The sequence below is a fragment of the Drosophila montana genome, unplaced genomic scaffold, assembly GCF_035044405.1.
Source record: "Drosophila montana isolate Dmon_TW-CO22-7 unplaced genomic scaffold, ASM3504440v1 contig_2481_1, whole genome shotgun sequence".
Taxonomy (NCBI): Eukaryota; Metazoa; Arthropoda; class Insecta; order Diptera; family Drosophilidae; genus Drosophila; species Drosophila montana.
The window spans coordinates 2,282,879-2,299,853 of NW_026997351.1; the positions used below are offsets into that span (position 1 = coordinate 2,282,879).

Consider the following 16,975-nt stretch of genomic DNA (forward strand, 5'->3'; position numbering starts at 1 on the left):
CTGTTGAAACGATCTGGCCAAATTGGTAAACGTGCTTTAAGCTTAGAGTGTTGCAATATGTATCTAAAATTTCAGAAAGTCACTTGAAATGATCTGGCCAAATTGGTAAACGTGCTTTCAGTTTAGAGCTATGCAAGCTACTGTGACACAGATATTTATTTAGATGTAAACGCTGCAAACCCAAACCAACTTTCTCGGTGGTTCGGTTCATGCTTAAAGCGAATGCCTTAAGATTCCTTTCGTGCATCAAGTTTTCTATATAGAGTACTAAAATGGTCGTTAGAAAAAAGTCAAAAACTTAAAGGTCTTGCAATAATATAAAAGACATTGCTTTATACAGAACTTGCTTTTCGAAATATATATATATACTAGCGGGTACAACCCGGCCTTGCTCGTGACACGTATGTTATAAAATAAATGTTCTCAAAAAGCTTTGAAAATGATTTTGAAACTGATCGGACGGTTAACAAACAACTTTCATACAAACGTTTTCCGCCAATTTACCACTGTTACGGGTGGAATTTCCCAAATCGCTGAAACCCGTATTCGTTATATTCTTATGTAGAGCTTTGCAAATAAGTTGCAAACAAATCGGGAAAAAATAAAACTTCACCCAAAAAATTGTTTGATCGCATTTCTACCGAAGAAGTTTGAATTCAGCGAAAAGTGAGAAACACGTCTCAAAGAATTTTCATATAGATCTTTGGAAATGAATTTGAGCGCGAAACGTCACCCACCAAATCTTTGACCTCCATTTCCACCAAGGAGGAATGGATTTTCCTAAAAGTGTGAAACACCCCCCAAATGAATTTGAATAAAGATCTTTGAAAATAAGTTTGAGGCCGATCGGATGGTAAACAAAAAAGTTACATACAAACGATTTTCGCGATTTTTCCACACTTGCGGGTGGAATTTCCCGAAACCCCGTCTTAACGTGCACCTTCATCACATAAGGTAACTACAGTGAAAATTTCAGCATCCTAGCTCTTAAGGTTTGGGCTGTGCGTTGATCACCAATCAGTCAGTCAGTCAGTCAGTCAGGACAAACAGTTTTATATATAGAGATAAGTACGTTCAATTATTATAACAAATGCGATTAATATGACTTAAAGCTCAAAGCTCAATCAACTGTCCCTCTCTTGCTCTTATGTCTTTAACCAACAAGCTTAAGTCTTAAAGTAACTATTTTTATCATTATTATTATTATAATTATCGTTTTTGTTATTATTAATAATATTTGTTGGCCCAGAAGCAACAAATTATCTTAATCTCAGCCCATCTATATTTTTGCACTCACCCTGGCCTGTCATGCGAGCCTCGTTCCAGCCAGTGTTGGCAAAGTCCAAGTTTAATGTTTATTGGAAAACAGCGACCACAAAAGTGTTCGTAAATGGTCCTTGGCTGGATTTAATTTTGCCAACGGGCTGCATTAAAGGGCTTTGCCAGAAAAGTGCCAAATTGCCTATTATAAAGCGTTTATATGTTAATTAAAGTCCCTGAGTGTGTGTGTGTGTGTGTGTGTGTAATATATACTCGCCTGCTTTTGGGTGCCCCATGAGCTCGGCAAAGTGGAGCAAATTGAAATTAGAACCAGCGACGCGTCGCCTCGTCGAGAGGGCAACAAATTTTGCAATTTCCTGTCAGCCAATGAATGATGAAATGCGGGCCACGATTCCCACGGCCATCTGCCTAGAATCTTCTCCTTGTATGTGTGTATGTGTGTGGGTTGGCACGTGTATACGTGTGTGTAGATTGAATTTTGTCGCCCCGCATGAAAATTGCAAAAATCGTTGACAAATTGCATTCTGGGCGCCTGCTGGCAATCTTCAGCTCAAGCGCTGGTTGACTTTTTGGCTTTATTGCAAGTGGCTAAGTGCCTGCATTTCCTTGGCTTTGCCTGCACCTGTGTGTGGGGGTGTGTGGGTGTGTAGCTGCTCAATCAGTTGGCAGCCATTCAATGCAAATTCATTTCAAAGAAGCATAAATTCAACAGAAAAAGGCGACCGAGCAAATTGTAACTGGTTTTTATTGCCATCGCTGCCGCATCAACGCTTCAGCCAGTGTATCTGTGTGTGTTTGTGTGAGTGTATGGGTGTTGCAGATAAGCAGAATAGCTATCCCCCTTTCCGGTTTTCTCAAGCTGCTTGAGGCATTTTGTATTGTGGCCGCCATCCGTGAACCCCTGACATTTAGCAGCCGTTTACCGCCGTGCCTGCTATCCGTTAGTCAGGCATGAAATTGAAATTTATAATGTTGGCACATGAACTGCACTTCATACGACACACACACAGAGAGAGAGAAAGACCGCATGTAATAGGTGCTAGAGCAGAGCGCCTATCTTTCGAGAAATCAGCTGAGGATCGAATAGGTGCACGGGCCGTGGCTCGTGTGGCTCGTGTGGCTCGTGTGTTCGCATTGTTGTGTGCCAGCTGAAAAAGGTCACAACGGTGGCAAGCGAAAGGTTTCAGATGGTGCCCAGATTAAATTACAGCACATAAATTGACGGCACTTCAAGTTAAAACATGAATAGGTTAAACTAAGTGCTGGCATTCAGTCAATTACAACAAAGGCTTTGTGTTGCTTGCCATGAATATAAATGAATAGATTTTTCAATAATTGCTTTGTCAAGTGGGAAAAGTAACTACCCAACAAACCTTTACATTAAAATGTTGAGAAATAATCCATTATAATCTATAGTTCTGATTAGCTTGTCAGCTGTTTAAGAAACACATTGGCGTAGTCAAAAGTTTTCAAAAGATGGAATATTACTTCGAATTTCGTTCGAATTAACTTTACTTCAGTTTTCTTCAAATTATAAAGTAGGCCGTTGAAAATTTTAATCAACCTATATGTGCTTGACATATTCTTGCCAATATAAACGGCGGAGTTATGTCGCTTTAAAACGACATAATCTAGCCATGGCATAACTCCGCCTTTGATCATATCGAGATTATGTCGTTTAAGCTCCGCCGTTCTAAAAACGATATATTTCCGAGAGATGATATATCATTTGGAAGCGACATATTGAATTTTATGAAATTTTGATTAAGATCCCTGGAACTAAATTAGAACCCGAAACTTCACCCTCCAAATCTGTGACTCCCGTTTCCACCAACGAGTAATTGATTTTCCAAAAATGGTGAAACACTTAAAATGAATTTAAACGAAGATCCCTGAAAATGAGTTTGAGGCCATTTTTATATATAGAGGTAGAAGGTTATTTTATAAATTGAAATTTTCTTCATTAAGTTAAAACTATGCTTGGTTGTTAATACTTTGTATATTTGCGTATGTTTGCGTGCGTGTATAAGTGAGCGTTTGGATATATATATGCGTGTGTGTGTGTGTGTGTGTGGGGGGGGTCATTTGTCAATTAGTGGCAAACAGTTAATATCAACTGGAGCCCGACAACATTCCGAGCTGATGTGAGTAAATTGTCATGAAAATTGCATCTATGCGAAATTCGCTATGTCTAATTTTCCCCAACATGAACAAAGGCGAGTTCGTGTAGGTGTGTGTGTTTTTGTGTGCGCTCGTATTTGTGTGTATTTTGGGCGTGTCCTCCACTAATTAGCAGGTAACATTTTAGCAGCAAAACATCCAGTGTCATGGAGCAGGTCAAACTTGAGAAATAAATTAATTATAGGTCCGGGGGCAAATGGAAAATGGTCTGCGGAGACAAACATGTTTGCCTGAATATTTGCCTTTGTCACATATTAATATACGAAATGCATAAATTAAATAAAATTGTATCTCTCAAACGCTTAATCGAGTGACAAGCTGCCTGTAGCACTTGCTGGTAGAGCATTTGACATCAACCATTAGCTCTGACAAACAGTTGTCAATGGCCAATTAGCCAACTAAATGACCAATTTGCACAAACACAAGATTATACTCAATTAGATAGCGCAGCGAGCACTCAATAAATGTCCCAAATGGCAGAGTTTAACAAACCGAGCAGAGGCTAGCATTATTCTATGCACAAGTGTAGAAAATATGTGATAAAACATTAAATTAAAACTACATTGTTATAATTATACTAAATTGTTATAGACGGATTTTGGCTAATCCACCAACAAGTGCGGAAAATGGGCGAAAAAACGTTTAGAATAAAGACCTGGGCACAGGGTATTCGCAAGTTGAGCCACTTGTATTTAAGCCCTGCTATTTGTTCTGCTAATTAAAGTCGTTTGTTTAGAAACTACAGAGTTACAACTACAGCTCGTAAAGCTGACAAATCTATTATTCAACGCATCTACAAACCGACACGCAAACTGAAACAGGGATTCGCGCGTTGCTTGTAGTGAAATGTTAAAGGCGTTTCATTAGCTACTCTGCCCTAAATATACATTATATATGTATAAGTATATATAACTAGCTCTGCTTGTGTCCAGTTTTGTGTAAGACCAAGTTTAGCAGCAGGGAAAAAAGTATATGCGAGGCTTACATCCTTGTGTACGTTTATTTTTAGTTGGCAGTGTGGCAGCTATGTACACAGTCCCAAAATCCATGTCATGAGACATTGCCAGCGTGTGGTCGCCAACAAACTTGAAATTCGCATTCAAATTCAAATTTAAATTCAAATTCAAATTCAAATTTAGATTCAGTTGCAGATTTTCACACACACAGACGCATCGATGTATGTGTATGATGCGCGCTTTTGTGCTGAAATTCATAAGAATATGCCACATTGGAGCGTTGCGCTGCAGGTGCAGTAAGTTTGCTTCCCTTTGTAAAAGACACCCCCCTCGTCCCTGGTCTTTGCCTCTTCCCCATCCGCCCCCTTTAAGTGTTGCCAGTTGCAGTCGGCAAAGCGAAAGTTAGTTGCGCGCAGTGCAAATTTATTTTTAGTATATTCACTGCAGTGCCAGGGCTTTGCTTTATTTGATGAGCCACACACACACACACACACACGGGCAGTCAGTTGTCAGGCGCAAGTCTGTGTCAGAAATGTCTGAAAAATGTTTTGCCCGTTGCCGTTTTGTTGGCAGCAAAATCGAACGAATATAAACAAAGTGTCCACAGTGCGGGAATAGTGTGGGGATAGCGAATGGGATGTAGGGGGCTAGAGGGGGGTGGGGTTTAGTATTTGGGGTTAAAGAGTTGGCGGAGTTTTTCTTTTTAAGCACATGAGAACACGTGACATGCGGCTGAGATAGTAGAATAAAAGAAACAAAACAAAGCAAAATAATAGGGATTGTGTGCCAACCCGAGGGTGCCTCAGCCCAACCAGCTGCGCACTGCATATGTCCCCACTAGCCCAGCCCCAGCCCCATCCCCAGCCCCCGTCACCCCTCCCCCCTCGCTTTTCCAGCTGCCCGGTTGTTCAGTAAAGTGTTGTGATTTATGTGCTGCCAGCAGCTTCACTGCAATCGAATGCGAGCTACGAACAGTGAACTGAATTGTACTCGCATCGAAATAAGAACACGAATAGTGAAAAGTATTCACTCCCCCTCCCCAACCCCCCCTTGACGCAACCACTGGTCTGTGTCAGGCAGCCAAAACTCTTCTGCGGTGTTTGGAATGTGACTGCGACCCTGGGGCCAAGTGCAAAATGCGACAAATGCAGTATTTGCTTCAAAATTGCATTCTCAAAGTGTAAACCAGTGTGCGGCAATGCAAAAATATCCGTATAGTCTGTGAAATATTACAGACCCCTAACTATACAGTTGAATAGGCAATATCTCATTAGAATTTGAATGCAATTAATATAAAGTACGAACGATTGTCTTTGGCACGCCGCAAAAGAAACACTCTTTCCAGATATGCGGCATATTTCTATACAAAAAGAGATCAACAAATTTTTCTTATTAACTCTAAGTATGGAGCTGGATCCGGTTAAAAATAAATACTATCATAAATAATTTAATATCATACAAGAACTATTTTTGGATTTGATTCCATAGATTCTATGAAAGCGAAGTAAACCTTGAGAATATTAAGACTGTTTTTTTCTAAAAATCAAAAAATATGACGTAGAAAGATCAGTTTGATATAGTTGTCTTATATCAATTGGATTATTCACATATAAACTTCTAAGTGTATTCAGATTATAGCAACTTTTGGTAATGTCAAGTGAAAAGCAATAAGTTCTGGAAGGGTATATATATACTTGTGCGTGAATATATTATACTTGTGTGTTGGGCTTCAGCTTTGCTCTAGTGCGCTACGTGGCGTATGCGTAATATGCACAAATGACATATAATATATGTTATATATGTATATAGATATGTCTGCACAAAACCAAACATTTATGCCCAATTCATGCAGGGTCATAAAATGTGAGTATTTTATTTGAATGCCAGTGCGAGTGCTCTACTCATATTTAGTGCAAATCGATAAACTGGCATAAATTATGTGAATACGTCGCCCAACCGGGCCTTCAATTTGCAGATACTCTAAGCAACCTTCGAGCTAGTTGTGCTCCCTGTGTGTGCGTGTGTTGTGTGTGACTGCTGCATATTTTGTAAGTGGCCCGCTTCGTTCTAGCTGCCAGCTGGTGGGGCCACGACGTGGCCAAATTTGCGAGTTCTTATGTTTATTATATCATATTTCAGCTTTCTTTCAGTTCAGTTTCTAATATACTTATATACATATATGGGCTTATATTTTCTGTGTTCGCTCGTTGCTCATTTTCACTTTGAGAACCCGGCCCGGCCCAGCCCTGTGTCTTATTCTAATAAATGTGCGCATTAGCATTTGTTTTTCAAATCTCATGTTACAGCACGCAATGGAAAACTTTTACGCAAAATTTGCTCCAAATGTTTTTACCCAAAAGCATCCCCCGCCCCTTCTTGACCATTTCCTCGCTCTTTCGTGCTGCTTACATGTTGTTTACAGCGTCTGGTTTTGGTCATATTTGCAGCAAGCCATTTACATTGATTAGCAATTGGGTTGAAGCAACACTTCATAAGATTACGCATACGTCATGTTGGACAAAGGACACACACACACACACACACACACGAACACACAGATAGCGCATTAAAATATCGAAATGAGTCAACAATGAAAATAAATGAGCGCATGACGCATGACCCAAGGGCTGACGCAATTTTTGAATTAAAAAGGAACCCAGTGAGGAACAAAAATAGAATCGATTTACTTCGAGAAGGTGACGATTGTGTCGCGTCAAATTTTAAGCCCACTGGCCAAAGGCCTTGTATAAAATTTAATGGCCATCTAGAAAAATAATTAAAATTGTTTTAATCGGAATCTGATAAGAGTAATCAGCTCTGACTGACTGACTGATTGGTAAACAGATTAACCGATTGGCTGACTGACTGACTTACTAAATGATTGACTTACTGGCTAGCTGATTGATTGATTGACTGCCTGACTTTTGTCTGATTGACTCACTGACTGATTAATACATTGACTGACTAGCCGATTGAGTTTCGACTGATTGACTGACTAGTTTAAATATTGGCTAATTGGCTGATGGGCTGACTGACTGACTGACTGACCGACTGACTGATTGATTGATTGAATGCCTGATTTCTGTCTGACAGACTTATTGACTGATTAATACGTTGACTGACTAACCGATTGACTTTTGAGTGACTAGTTGACTGATTGACTGACTGGTTTAAAAAATGACTGCCTGATTTCTGTCTGATTTACTGACTGACTGATTAATATATTGACTGACTGATTAATATATTGACTGACTGACCGACTGGTTGGCTGATTGACCGACTGGTTTAAAGACAAGCTAATTGACTGAGTAACGGACTGACTGACTCACTGACTAACCGTTTGACTGACTGATTGATTTTCGTCTGATTGGCTGACTGGCTGACTGATTGAAATATTGGGTCATTTCTAAACGTCATATCCCCGCATGGATATATGTATGTCGTTCTTAAAACGGCGGAACTACTTATGTCGCTTTAAAATGTTCGATGGCGGAGTTATTTTCTTTCTAAACTTCATATCTCTGCGCGGAGATGAGAGTTTTATCATATAGACATCTTAATATCAGAAAAGCTGTGGCAAACCATGGGAAATTTAGGTGCCAGGCAAAATTTGCAAATACCGTTTGCCTGTTTCTATTTACTATGCAAGTCAAATAGTTTTTGTGATAAAGCTAACCGTTTGGATAGACAATTGGTATTAATTTGCACTTGTTTATTGCTAATAAGTAACTGTGCCACGATTGAAGCGGCATGCCACCTGACGAAGCGGCTGCCTGCGGCGGCTGGCAGCTGACTTCCGTTTCGAAAGTGAGCGGGTTGTCAACTGTTGCTATGAGCCAGGCCCACGCCCCCTATCAGCCCGTAGGCAGAATTGCTGATTGAGTTGCTGTCATCGTTGTTTGTCGTTGTCGGCGTTGTCAGCGTTATTTTTGTTGCTGTTGGCGCCTCAGAACTGTGCTACTTGTTTGCACAAATAGTTGCATAATTTTGTGCACTCGCGCTAAAAGCCACTCGACGCCCACCCCGCCCGCTCTTCTTAATGGGGGGCGTGGCTGGCAGTCAGCTGCCGGATGCGGGCGTTCGGCGTGTTGATTTTGATGTAGCTAAAAAGCCACTTGTCGTTTGTTGGCTGCTCTTGAAGTTGTGCGCGTTGAACAAGTTTGCACAGCCAAATGAATGTGATGCATCCACGCTCACCCCCCCTCCCCTATCCCCACGCGACCTGGCATCCCCCGCCACAGCATTGGCAGCACCGGATTCCTTAAGCCTGCAGCACGCAGCCAAAGGGCCAAATGTTTTGAAATGCATAAATAAATAGATTATAAAGAAATTAAACACTCGACGGCCCCTAATTGCGTTTTATGTGCATTGTAAATTTGCTTTTCTCTGGAATATCTCTCTCTTTTGCTAGAGTGGAATATCTCTTAGATAAGTAGCTGAGTATCCATCTCAGCCAGCTGCAATAAGTACTATAAAGCGTGACTTGGCTTAATACTAAATTCCGCTTGAAATAACAATAATTTATACCTTCATTTCTGACAAAATTGAAAAGAAGATTAGATGTTGTTTTTCATCAGGATTCAAACTAATAACTGACCTTAACTTTCCCTTTGTTGACCCAATTTCCACATCCTTGAGCCGTGGATTTGGTTAAGCCTTGGTTTGCTGATTATATCCTCCACATTTGATTTGTTCGTTCGGATCGTTCCATATATATGAGATTATGTTAATATACTTATTAGGAGCGTAATGCAGTTATGTAAACGAAGTTCGTAAATGCTGAGGCTGGTCAGGATATCTAAAAAAAGAAATATAAAAAAGTTGTACACGCAAAAACGCAGTTTGAGTTTAAAACTAAAAAAGCAAAAAACTAAAAGTAAACCTTTAAAAGTTAGAAGAGACTAGAGCGTAAAACAAAATGTAATGTTAAAACAAGGCCACAAACGGTATTCAATGGAATTCTGTTTATTTTTCGAACTTTGAGCTAACCCAACTCACAATACTGATAGACTACTCGTTAAATATTGGACGGGTTCATTAAAGTTGAATATTAAGCACGGGCAACTGGCGGGATACTATGCAGAACTTTGGACAGCTCTGCCAGATAAAACAGCTGACAAGCCAAAACAGCTAACAAAAAACTAGGAGAGCAAGTGTGTATGAGTGTGTGGGGGTGTGAGTGTGTAGGTGTGTGTGTAGGCGGGAGTGTGGCTTGTGTGTGTGAGAGTACATTGTGTATACTGATTTGTGCACTCATTGCAAGTTTGAATTACTCGAGTCGAGATAAAACCAAAGCAGATTTAAAGAGTGAGAAAACGTGCAAGAAAATGAAAATGAAAATGAAAATGCAAATGAAAACAATACTGGGCCTGATTGGACACAGCTGATAAGCAGCATGATGACGATAAGGACGGATAGACGAGCTGATTGCCCACAGACTGGGCCAGCAGAGCCGGAGCTGGCAACAGCGCCCGACTTGTTGTCGTGCTGCCGAGGCAATTAAAATCAAAGGCCCAAGGCCACAGCAAGTGCGACAGCGAGTGCGAGAGCTGCGGATAGTCTCTGTAGAGAGAGAGGAAAAACCGAGAAAGTGAGATGGAGACAACAACTTTGGCGCACACAGCGATTCATAATTGGCGATAAGAAATGTAATTAATTGGCACAAGCTGATTTATGTGACAAAACGCAAAGGATAACAGAGAAGCTGAATATAAATAAGACTCAAACTTATCACAATCAAAGGATGCCTTATTCATAAACAAAAGTATATTACAGGCAAGCCGAAGATTGAATACTCTTCTAGACATCAAATTTATTTATATATTTTTTTCGTAGTAAAACTCATTTTTTGACCGATTTTTTTCATAGAACTTAATAGGAGATAGCTGAGATGTTATCAGCTGAATAAAACTTGTAAGCGCCAGGCTTGATTTAAATGCCTTGGCAAACACAAATAAGTGTTTTATGATAGATCTACTTTTTTCGATCGATGGCTGATATACTACTCATACGATATACTGGTTCCAACAAACCGCCTGCAACGGCAAGAAGAATCGATGCAAAGTTTCATTACGATATCGCCTCGGCTGTTGATACTGATCAATAATATATACACATACCTAATTGGGTAGAAGATGCCTCCTTTTATGCGTTACAAACTCCATGTCTAAATTATAATACCCTCTACAAGAGCATAAGTATGCAGTCAACACTTTAAGCCGAGCATTTTATTGTATTGTTGGCTCTTATTAAATTTGGCTTATTGTTGACATTGACTCAATACATTTTGGCTTGTCAGCTGCTTTTAACTGTCGGAGCTGTTGACAATGACTTGATACAATTTCGTATTGTCGCTGCAAAGCAAAGAAATTCACTGTCAGAAAAATAGTTTTGTGTGCGCATTGCAAATGACGCTGTGGCGCACAGCAAATCCTTGGTCAACAAATAATGTCCACTCGATATGGACATGTCCTTCCAAGTGTCACTTTGCCTGTTTTAGAGATTGCAATTGCTAGAGATTTGAAATTTTGAAGGTAGCCGCTTCCATTGCTTGCGCAAGATCGATAAATATTCGATTTTTATTTGAGGTTTTTTGAGCATCATTTTAAAATTCCAGGAGTCGGAATGACCAAATCTACTATTTAGGTTTTCGTATATTATACACAGCTGCATAATTTTTTACATTTTGGATAACTCCCCCCTTTCTCTGACCAAACTGATAAATATCGGGTTATATATACAATTCGCTAATATCTGTGATAAATGGCATCGCAACAAATGTATCGCTCAGACGCTTACATTTCAGTGCTGTAATTAATTGTAATTAACCAAGGAGAATTGCTGTAGCTTAATTAAAATTAATGACATTAGTTAAGACGAGTAGCGTATTGTTCATTTGGTTGCGTAATTCAGTAATAAAACAAGCGGCTCCGAAAAGCAAAGGTTACAAATTAAACACTTGACATTGAAGCGAACCTGTGCAAGAATAAATAAATAAATAAAAGAGTGGCACACACACACACACACACACACACACACACAAACACACTCACACACCAAGGCAGAAGCACATGAAAAATTGAAGACTCACTCGCAGATATCAACGCATAAATACTAAATGACTGTGCGAACACACACACACACACACACACACACACACACACACATACACACACACACACACACACACACACATATGCAGCAAGGCACTGTGGCGCCACCTGGCCTCAGACTCTGCCGTAGACAGCGAGCCACGTTCCGTGCTCTGTTCCCAGCGTCTGAGTGGCTTCATTCGCCAGATGATTGCTCAAGAGAGCGTCCAACACACACACACACACACACACATACCCTATATGTGTGTGGGTGTGTGGCAGCGCGCATCCAGCGCGTTTCCTCATTATTTTTGTGCAATCGCTGTAGGGGCTTTGGGTGCTGCGTTTCCCACGACCCTTCCGTCTTTATCCCTATTGTTGTTGCGCCTTTTTGTTTGCCCGCACAATATTCCGATCCGGCTCATGTGCGCCTATGTGTGTGTGTGTGAAAAGTGTTAAGATTTTACATTTTTATACCGCATGCTGTTGTTGTTTTTGCGCATTTCTTCTTCTTTTTTTTTGTTGAATTTTGTTCTGTGCCATTGGCTTTTGTTGCTGTTGCCAGCCATTTGTGCAAATTGCTCAATAGTGTGCAGCCAAAGAGAAAGAAGAAGAGGCAGCAGCAGGAGCAGCATTAACAATACCATTTGTTGAACTGGGCTCAGGGATCCAAGCGACGTCAGCAATTTTGCTGACTATCGAATCTGATGAGTGAAGACGCTTGAAGAGAAATTTGCTCGAAACAGTTCGTTAAAGTTGACAATTAGATTGAATGCCAGGGAAATTGTTTACAATGTGTGGCTATTAGTAGCTAGTTGTATGTTCTCATGAGTTAGACTTTTTGTTTGACATTGTGTAAGAAAAATATGTATTTAAGAGCTCAGTTCAGTTAGTTTTGGGCAACTAATTTGGCTTCGTATCAATTCAGAATAAAAATAAGTTTCATATTCCAAGATCGGACCGGTTCGGTGCATAACCGATTTGCAGCCTTGTTCAAAATACAAATTTCAAGTTAAGACTTTCACTTGAAAATTTTTAAAATCGCACGTGTTCCTTGTCTGTCTGGTTCACATGGTTATTCATGCTTAATGGCATAAAGCAATCAAGAAGGTTCAAGAAGAAAAAAATGAAGAAGAAGAAGAGATTACAGCCTGTATGTGCAAATTTTATGCCTTGTGGTCCTGGCAAACACGTTGCCTGAGTTGACAGCTTCATTTGTGTGAGCTTTATGCGCATTAACGTCAGGCAGTCTAGAGTATTCCGGCATCAAAAATGAAAGTTAAGCGCTCATTAAGGCATCATTATAATAAGTAATTCATGGCAGGGAGTACGAATGCTCGTCTATCTGCTGCTCATTAAATTCCAAAAGCAGCCGTGACTTGGAAATAATTTGCAGTTATGCCTCGAGACGGTGAAATGAAACCATTTGCAAATAAGACTCAACAGTACGAGTCTGTTTGAATATGCATATAACAACTATATTAAAAATACAGAAAAAAAGCCAGACCATTCAGCAATTAGGAGTCGAGAGCTCTTACAGCAGCTACAAATGCAAGCACACTTGGCAGAAATTTAATGGCAACTAAACATTTATTTTATTCTGTGCAAATTGGAGAGCTCTGCAGTTGACCAGTGCAAATAAAACAGGAAAGGTTTAAGCCTGGCAACTGAAAAATAAAATGCTAATGATGCACTTCCTTGGTCTGGTGAGGCAACTATTTTGGTCTATGTATTTGCAAATACTTGCGCTGAAGTATCCTGCCATACGACAACACACAAACACAGACACAGACACACACACAGCCACACAATGACTGTAGATGAAGGCTGACTTAATTTGTTTACTAAATGACATAATACCAAAAAGGCCAACTGGCACATGGGGTAGCTATATTTAGACATAAAGCAATTCCATGCGAGCCAACTAAATATCAAAAGCAGGGGCTAGAAAAAAAGACAATAATAAAGGCAACACTCCTGACGCACACACACACACACTCACACACACACACAGTTAATGTGCTTGAGTGTGTGCACACCATGACGTATGCGTAATGCGCAAAAGGAGCCTCAAGTGCTGCGTTCTGCGTTTTGTTTTCTCATGTTGGCCATTTATCAAAATGCCAACAAATTACAAAAACAACAGACACATTATGTAATTGTAAAATTAATGAATAAGTATAAACTATAATATAATGTATATATATTTAATATACGCTCTTTGATAAATGAGCCAGCGTCAAGCTTAAGCAACAAAATGACAGCTGGTCAACAAGCGCTACTGGCGAATAAAGTTTATACATATTAACTTGTGTATAACATATGCATTGCCCTAATACATATAGACTTGTTAATAATATGCATTGTTATTTTCCGAACATAATGCCAACATGCACATTCATGTCTGTCCAAGTACATGTCTTAATTAATGAGTGCAATTGCAAGCCAGCAATTAGCATTGAAACCTGAGAAACACGAGCCTAAGTTAATGTATACTTTGCCTAATCATTAAACTTGTGCGGCTATTAAAATTCAATGAAAATTAACTTCAGTTGTTATGGCTACAAGGCATAAGGCTTTTAAAGAAATCGCATAAAGCTTAATTGATACATTGTTTGAAACAATATTAATATTTAATAAGAGCAATTATGTTTAAGCTTGCTTTAACTGCCCAATGAATAAAATTGAATGGCAAAGTAATTCGGTCATAAAAGATGCGAAGTTTAAAGCCTTTACAATTAATTGTGGTCTGTCAAAGGCAACGTTTTTAGCATAGCTGAGACATTAATCAGTCGGAAGAGCTTAAGCTGTGGGAATAATCTTGATAAAAGCTTTGAAGTGCTTTGAAAGCTGAAGCTTTTCGCATGAATCTATATTGTGACAGTAAAAATAAAATAAAAGAAAGTAAATTAAAGCTGATCAAAATACATTTTAAAGCTTCAAATAAAGGTATAATGAGGCCTTTAAAGGTAGAGGTAACACAAGCTTAATGTGCTTTCAAAGCTTGAGCTTACCCTTCAGCATAGGCACAAGACTTCTAAAAAGCTTTAAGCTTTATGTGAGATATTTAATTAAAGCTTAAGCTTCCAATTAGTTTATTCGTACCAAATATCCAAAAGCTTTAAGTCATCCAAATCGAATCTTAGGGCTTAATATGACCTTAAAGTTTTCTTTACAAACTCCTAAATATAATAAAATAAATCTAACCTTAACTTTGGCATCACTGATATCGGCTATTAAGCCATTCAGCTCATTACACAAATCGATTCAATCTTTTTATATCAAAGTGCTTTCTGTGATGGTTTTTTATATGCGACTAAACCCTGCTTTTTTTGATCTCTGCTTCTGTCACTTGCAGGTTTCCTCTCCTGGGACGTATCCGATTGTCATGTCGACTTGGAGGAGGAGCTCAATACAATTACACAACATGCACCCGAGGGCGAGGAAGCGCGTCACGGTAAGTCAAATGTCAAATGAATGGAAACCCATTCAATCAAAAACGAACCGTCAGCAAATTGGGCCAACAACAAATTTAATAGAACGGTGAACGCAATTGAAAGCTGTCGAGCTGGCAGCTCATTAGAGTGAAGAAGAAAAAAAATTTATATTATTAATAGTAATAAATGGCATTCAGCTGTTAAAAAGCTAATGAGAAACTTGATAACAATTTATTTGACTTTTCCAGTTACAATTTGCTGTTCATTTTCCCTTATTTTTTGCAGTCAAACGAGTTGAAAAGTTCAAATTGACAGCGCGAAATGTAAATAGCGTGTGCTGCAAATGAATTTCGAATGATGACTCTGCAATTATTCAACTATTTAACTTTTCAGTGCGCAGCAGAAAATAACAAAAAAATTGTTATTCCAAGAAATTATGACAATTGTCTTTCAACAGCTTTGACAATTGGCATTCATCAAATCCAAAGCTCCAGCTCTGTGTGTATGGGTCTTTTGTGTTAAAATAAATCCAAATCGGAGAGCGGCGCATTTTCATTTTCATTTTCATTTGCCCCAGTGCAACGGCAGCCGCGACAATAAGAACAACAATATGACACAGCCAGCCGAGTGTCGAGAATTGTGCGGGCCTCTCGGATCTGGTTGTCTTTGCGGATTAGTCGGGACAACGTTGTTGAAATGCATTCAAGTGGCTGCACTGCATCGGGTGAACAGTTTTCACAGTCCCTCTGCTGCTGCCTCCTCTTTCATTTATTGCTGTTTGTGTGCCCTCTGCTGCTGATGATGTTCTTGTCATTATTATTGTTCTTGTTCTTGTTGTTGTTGTTGCACAAATAGAAGCTGTGCAGAAATTAACGCAAGTTTGCTTGTAGACTTACATGCTACATGGGTTATAAAAATTGCACTTGACAGCCGATGCAAATATCACGCAAGTAGCACTAGTTACTTATCTGCTCGTTGGTTTTTACACTCGTTGAGTGCAGATTCGCTTTGAAGAGCTAATATTAAGCTTAGTATTAAGCTAGGCGACTCGAGAACCTCTCGGTTCTACTTATTATGGCTATCGACTTCTTCGTTTCGAAGCTTTGACTTCTTGAGAATTGAAACCATCAACTTACTCTTTAATTTATATTCGAAGGCTTGTTGTTCATGGAGTTAATATTGACATGAAATACTTGGACGTCCGCTAAATTTGTCCAACTTCAAATTTCTGGATTGTAGGACTTTCAGTTTTAATTAGTTCTTGCATGGATAGCAATGTTAGTAGTTATTGACAGGTTTCAGTTTTAATTAATTCTTGCATGGATAGCAATGTTAGTAGTTATTGCCATGTATATCCTTAATTATTAAATAAGTCTGAAACCCTGTCAGCTTAACAGTCGATAAAGTCAAAGAATTACATTTTTGGGGAGAGCAAACGCCGTACTGCGAGCATGTTTTAGACAAATTAAATTTAAAGTTTCAGGCAATGTTTTATTCAAGCTGCTATTTCTCATGTCATGTACAAAATTACAAATTGATTTTACTCCCCTGCAGTGTTGTAAAACAACTTCGACTTGCGTAAGTTCAACATTGAAAATAGTTTGCGAAAATAATAGCTGTTGGCTGCTTCGAACTTGCAGTAGCGCGTACAGCATAATAATGGAAATAAAAATGTGTAGCATACTTTGCAGCGCCTGTTGTCAATGATATGCACGGAGACTGTCCTTGGGCTGGTTGGTAAGTGCAAGACCAGCACCTGCGCTCAATGCCTTTCTGCCATTGTCCAGAACAAGGACTTGGGCAAAGTGTATTCCGCATTCCAATTTGTTGTTTACACTGCTGCAAAAAACGACTCAAACAAAATTCCCAAGTGCTCGGGCGCACGCACCGGCCGAGAGCTCAATAATGATGCCATAAGTCCATCAGACTAGGCCCTGGCGAAGGACGCGACCAGCCGGGCAATTCAAGTGCATTTGAAAAAAACACTAAAGTTCTGAATTTCTAAAATGTTGCTGCAGCTGCCGAGGCT

The 16,975-nt window shown here is 39.5% G+C and overlaps 1 protein-coding gene across 2 annotated transcripts in view; it reads left to right on the top strand.

The window, feature by feature from the left end:
- Window positions 1–16,975, top strand: part of LOC135428317 (microtubule-associated protein futsch) — a 64,117-nt gene that overhangs the window by 17,129 nt on the left and 30,013 nt on the right. For both annotated transcript variants that reach the window (XM_064682241.1, XM_064682240.1), the window contains one exon: window positions 14,868–14,966. In XM_064682241.1, the coding sequence (XP_064538311.1) occupies window positions 14,868–14,966 (99 nt within the window). The remainder of the gene's footprint in view (window positions 1–14,867; window positions 14,967–16,975) is intronic.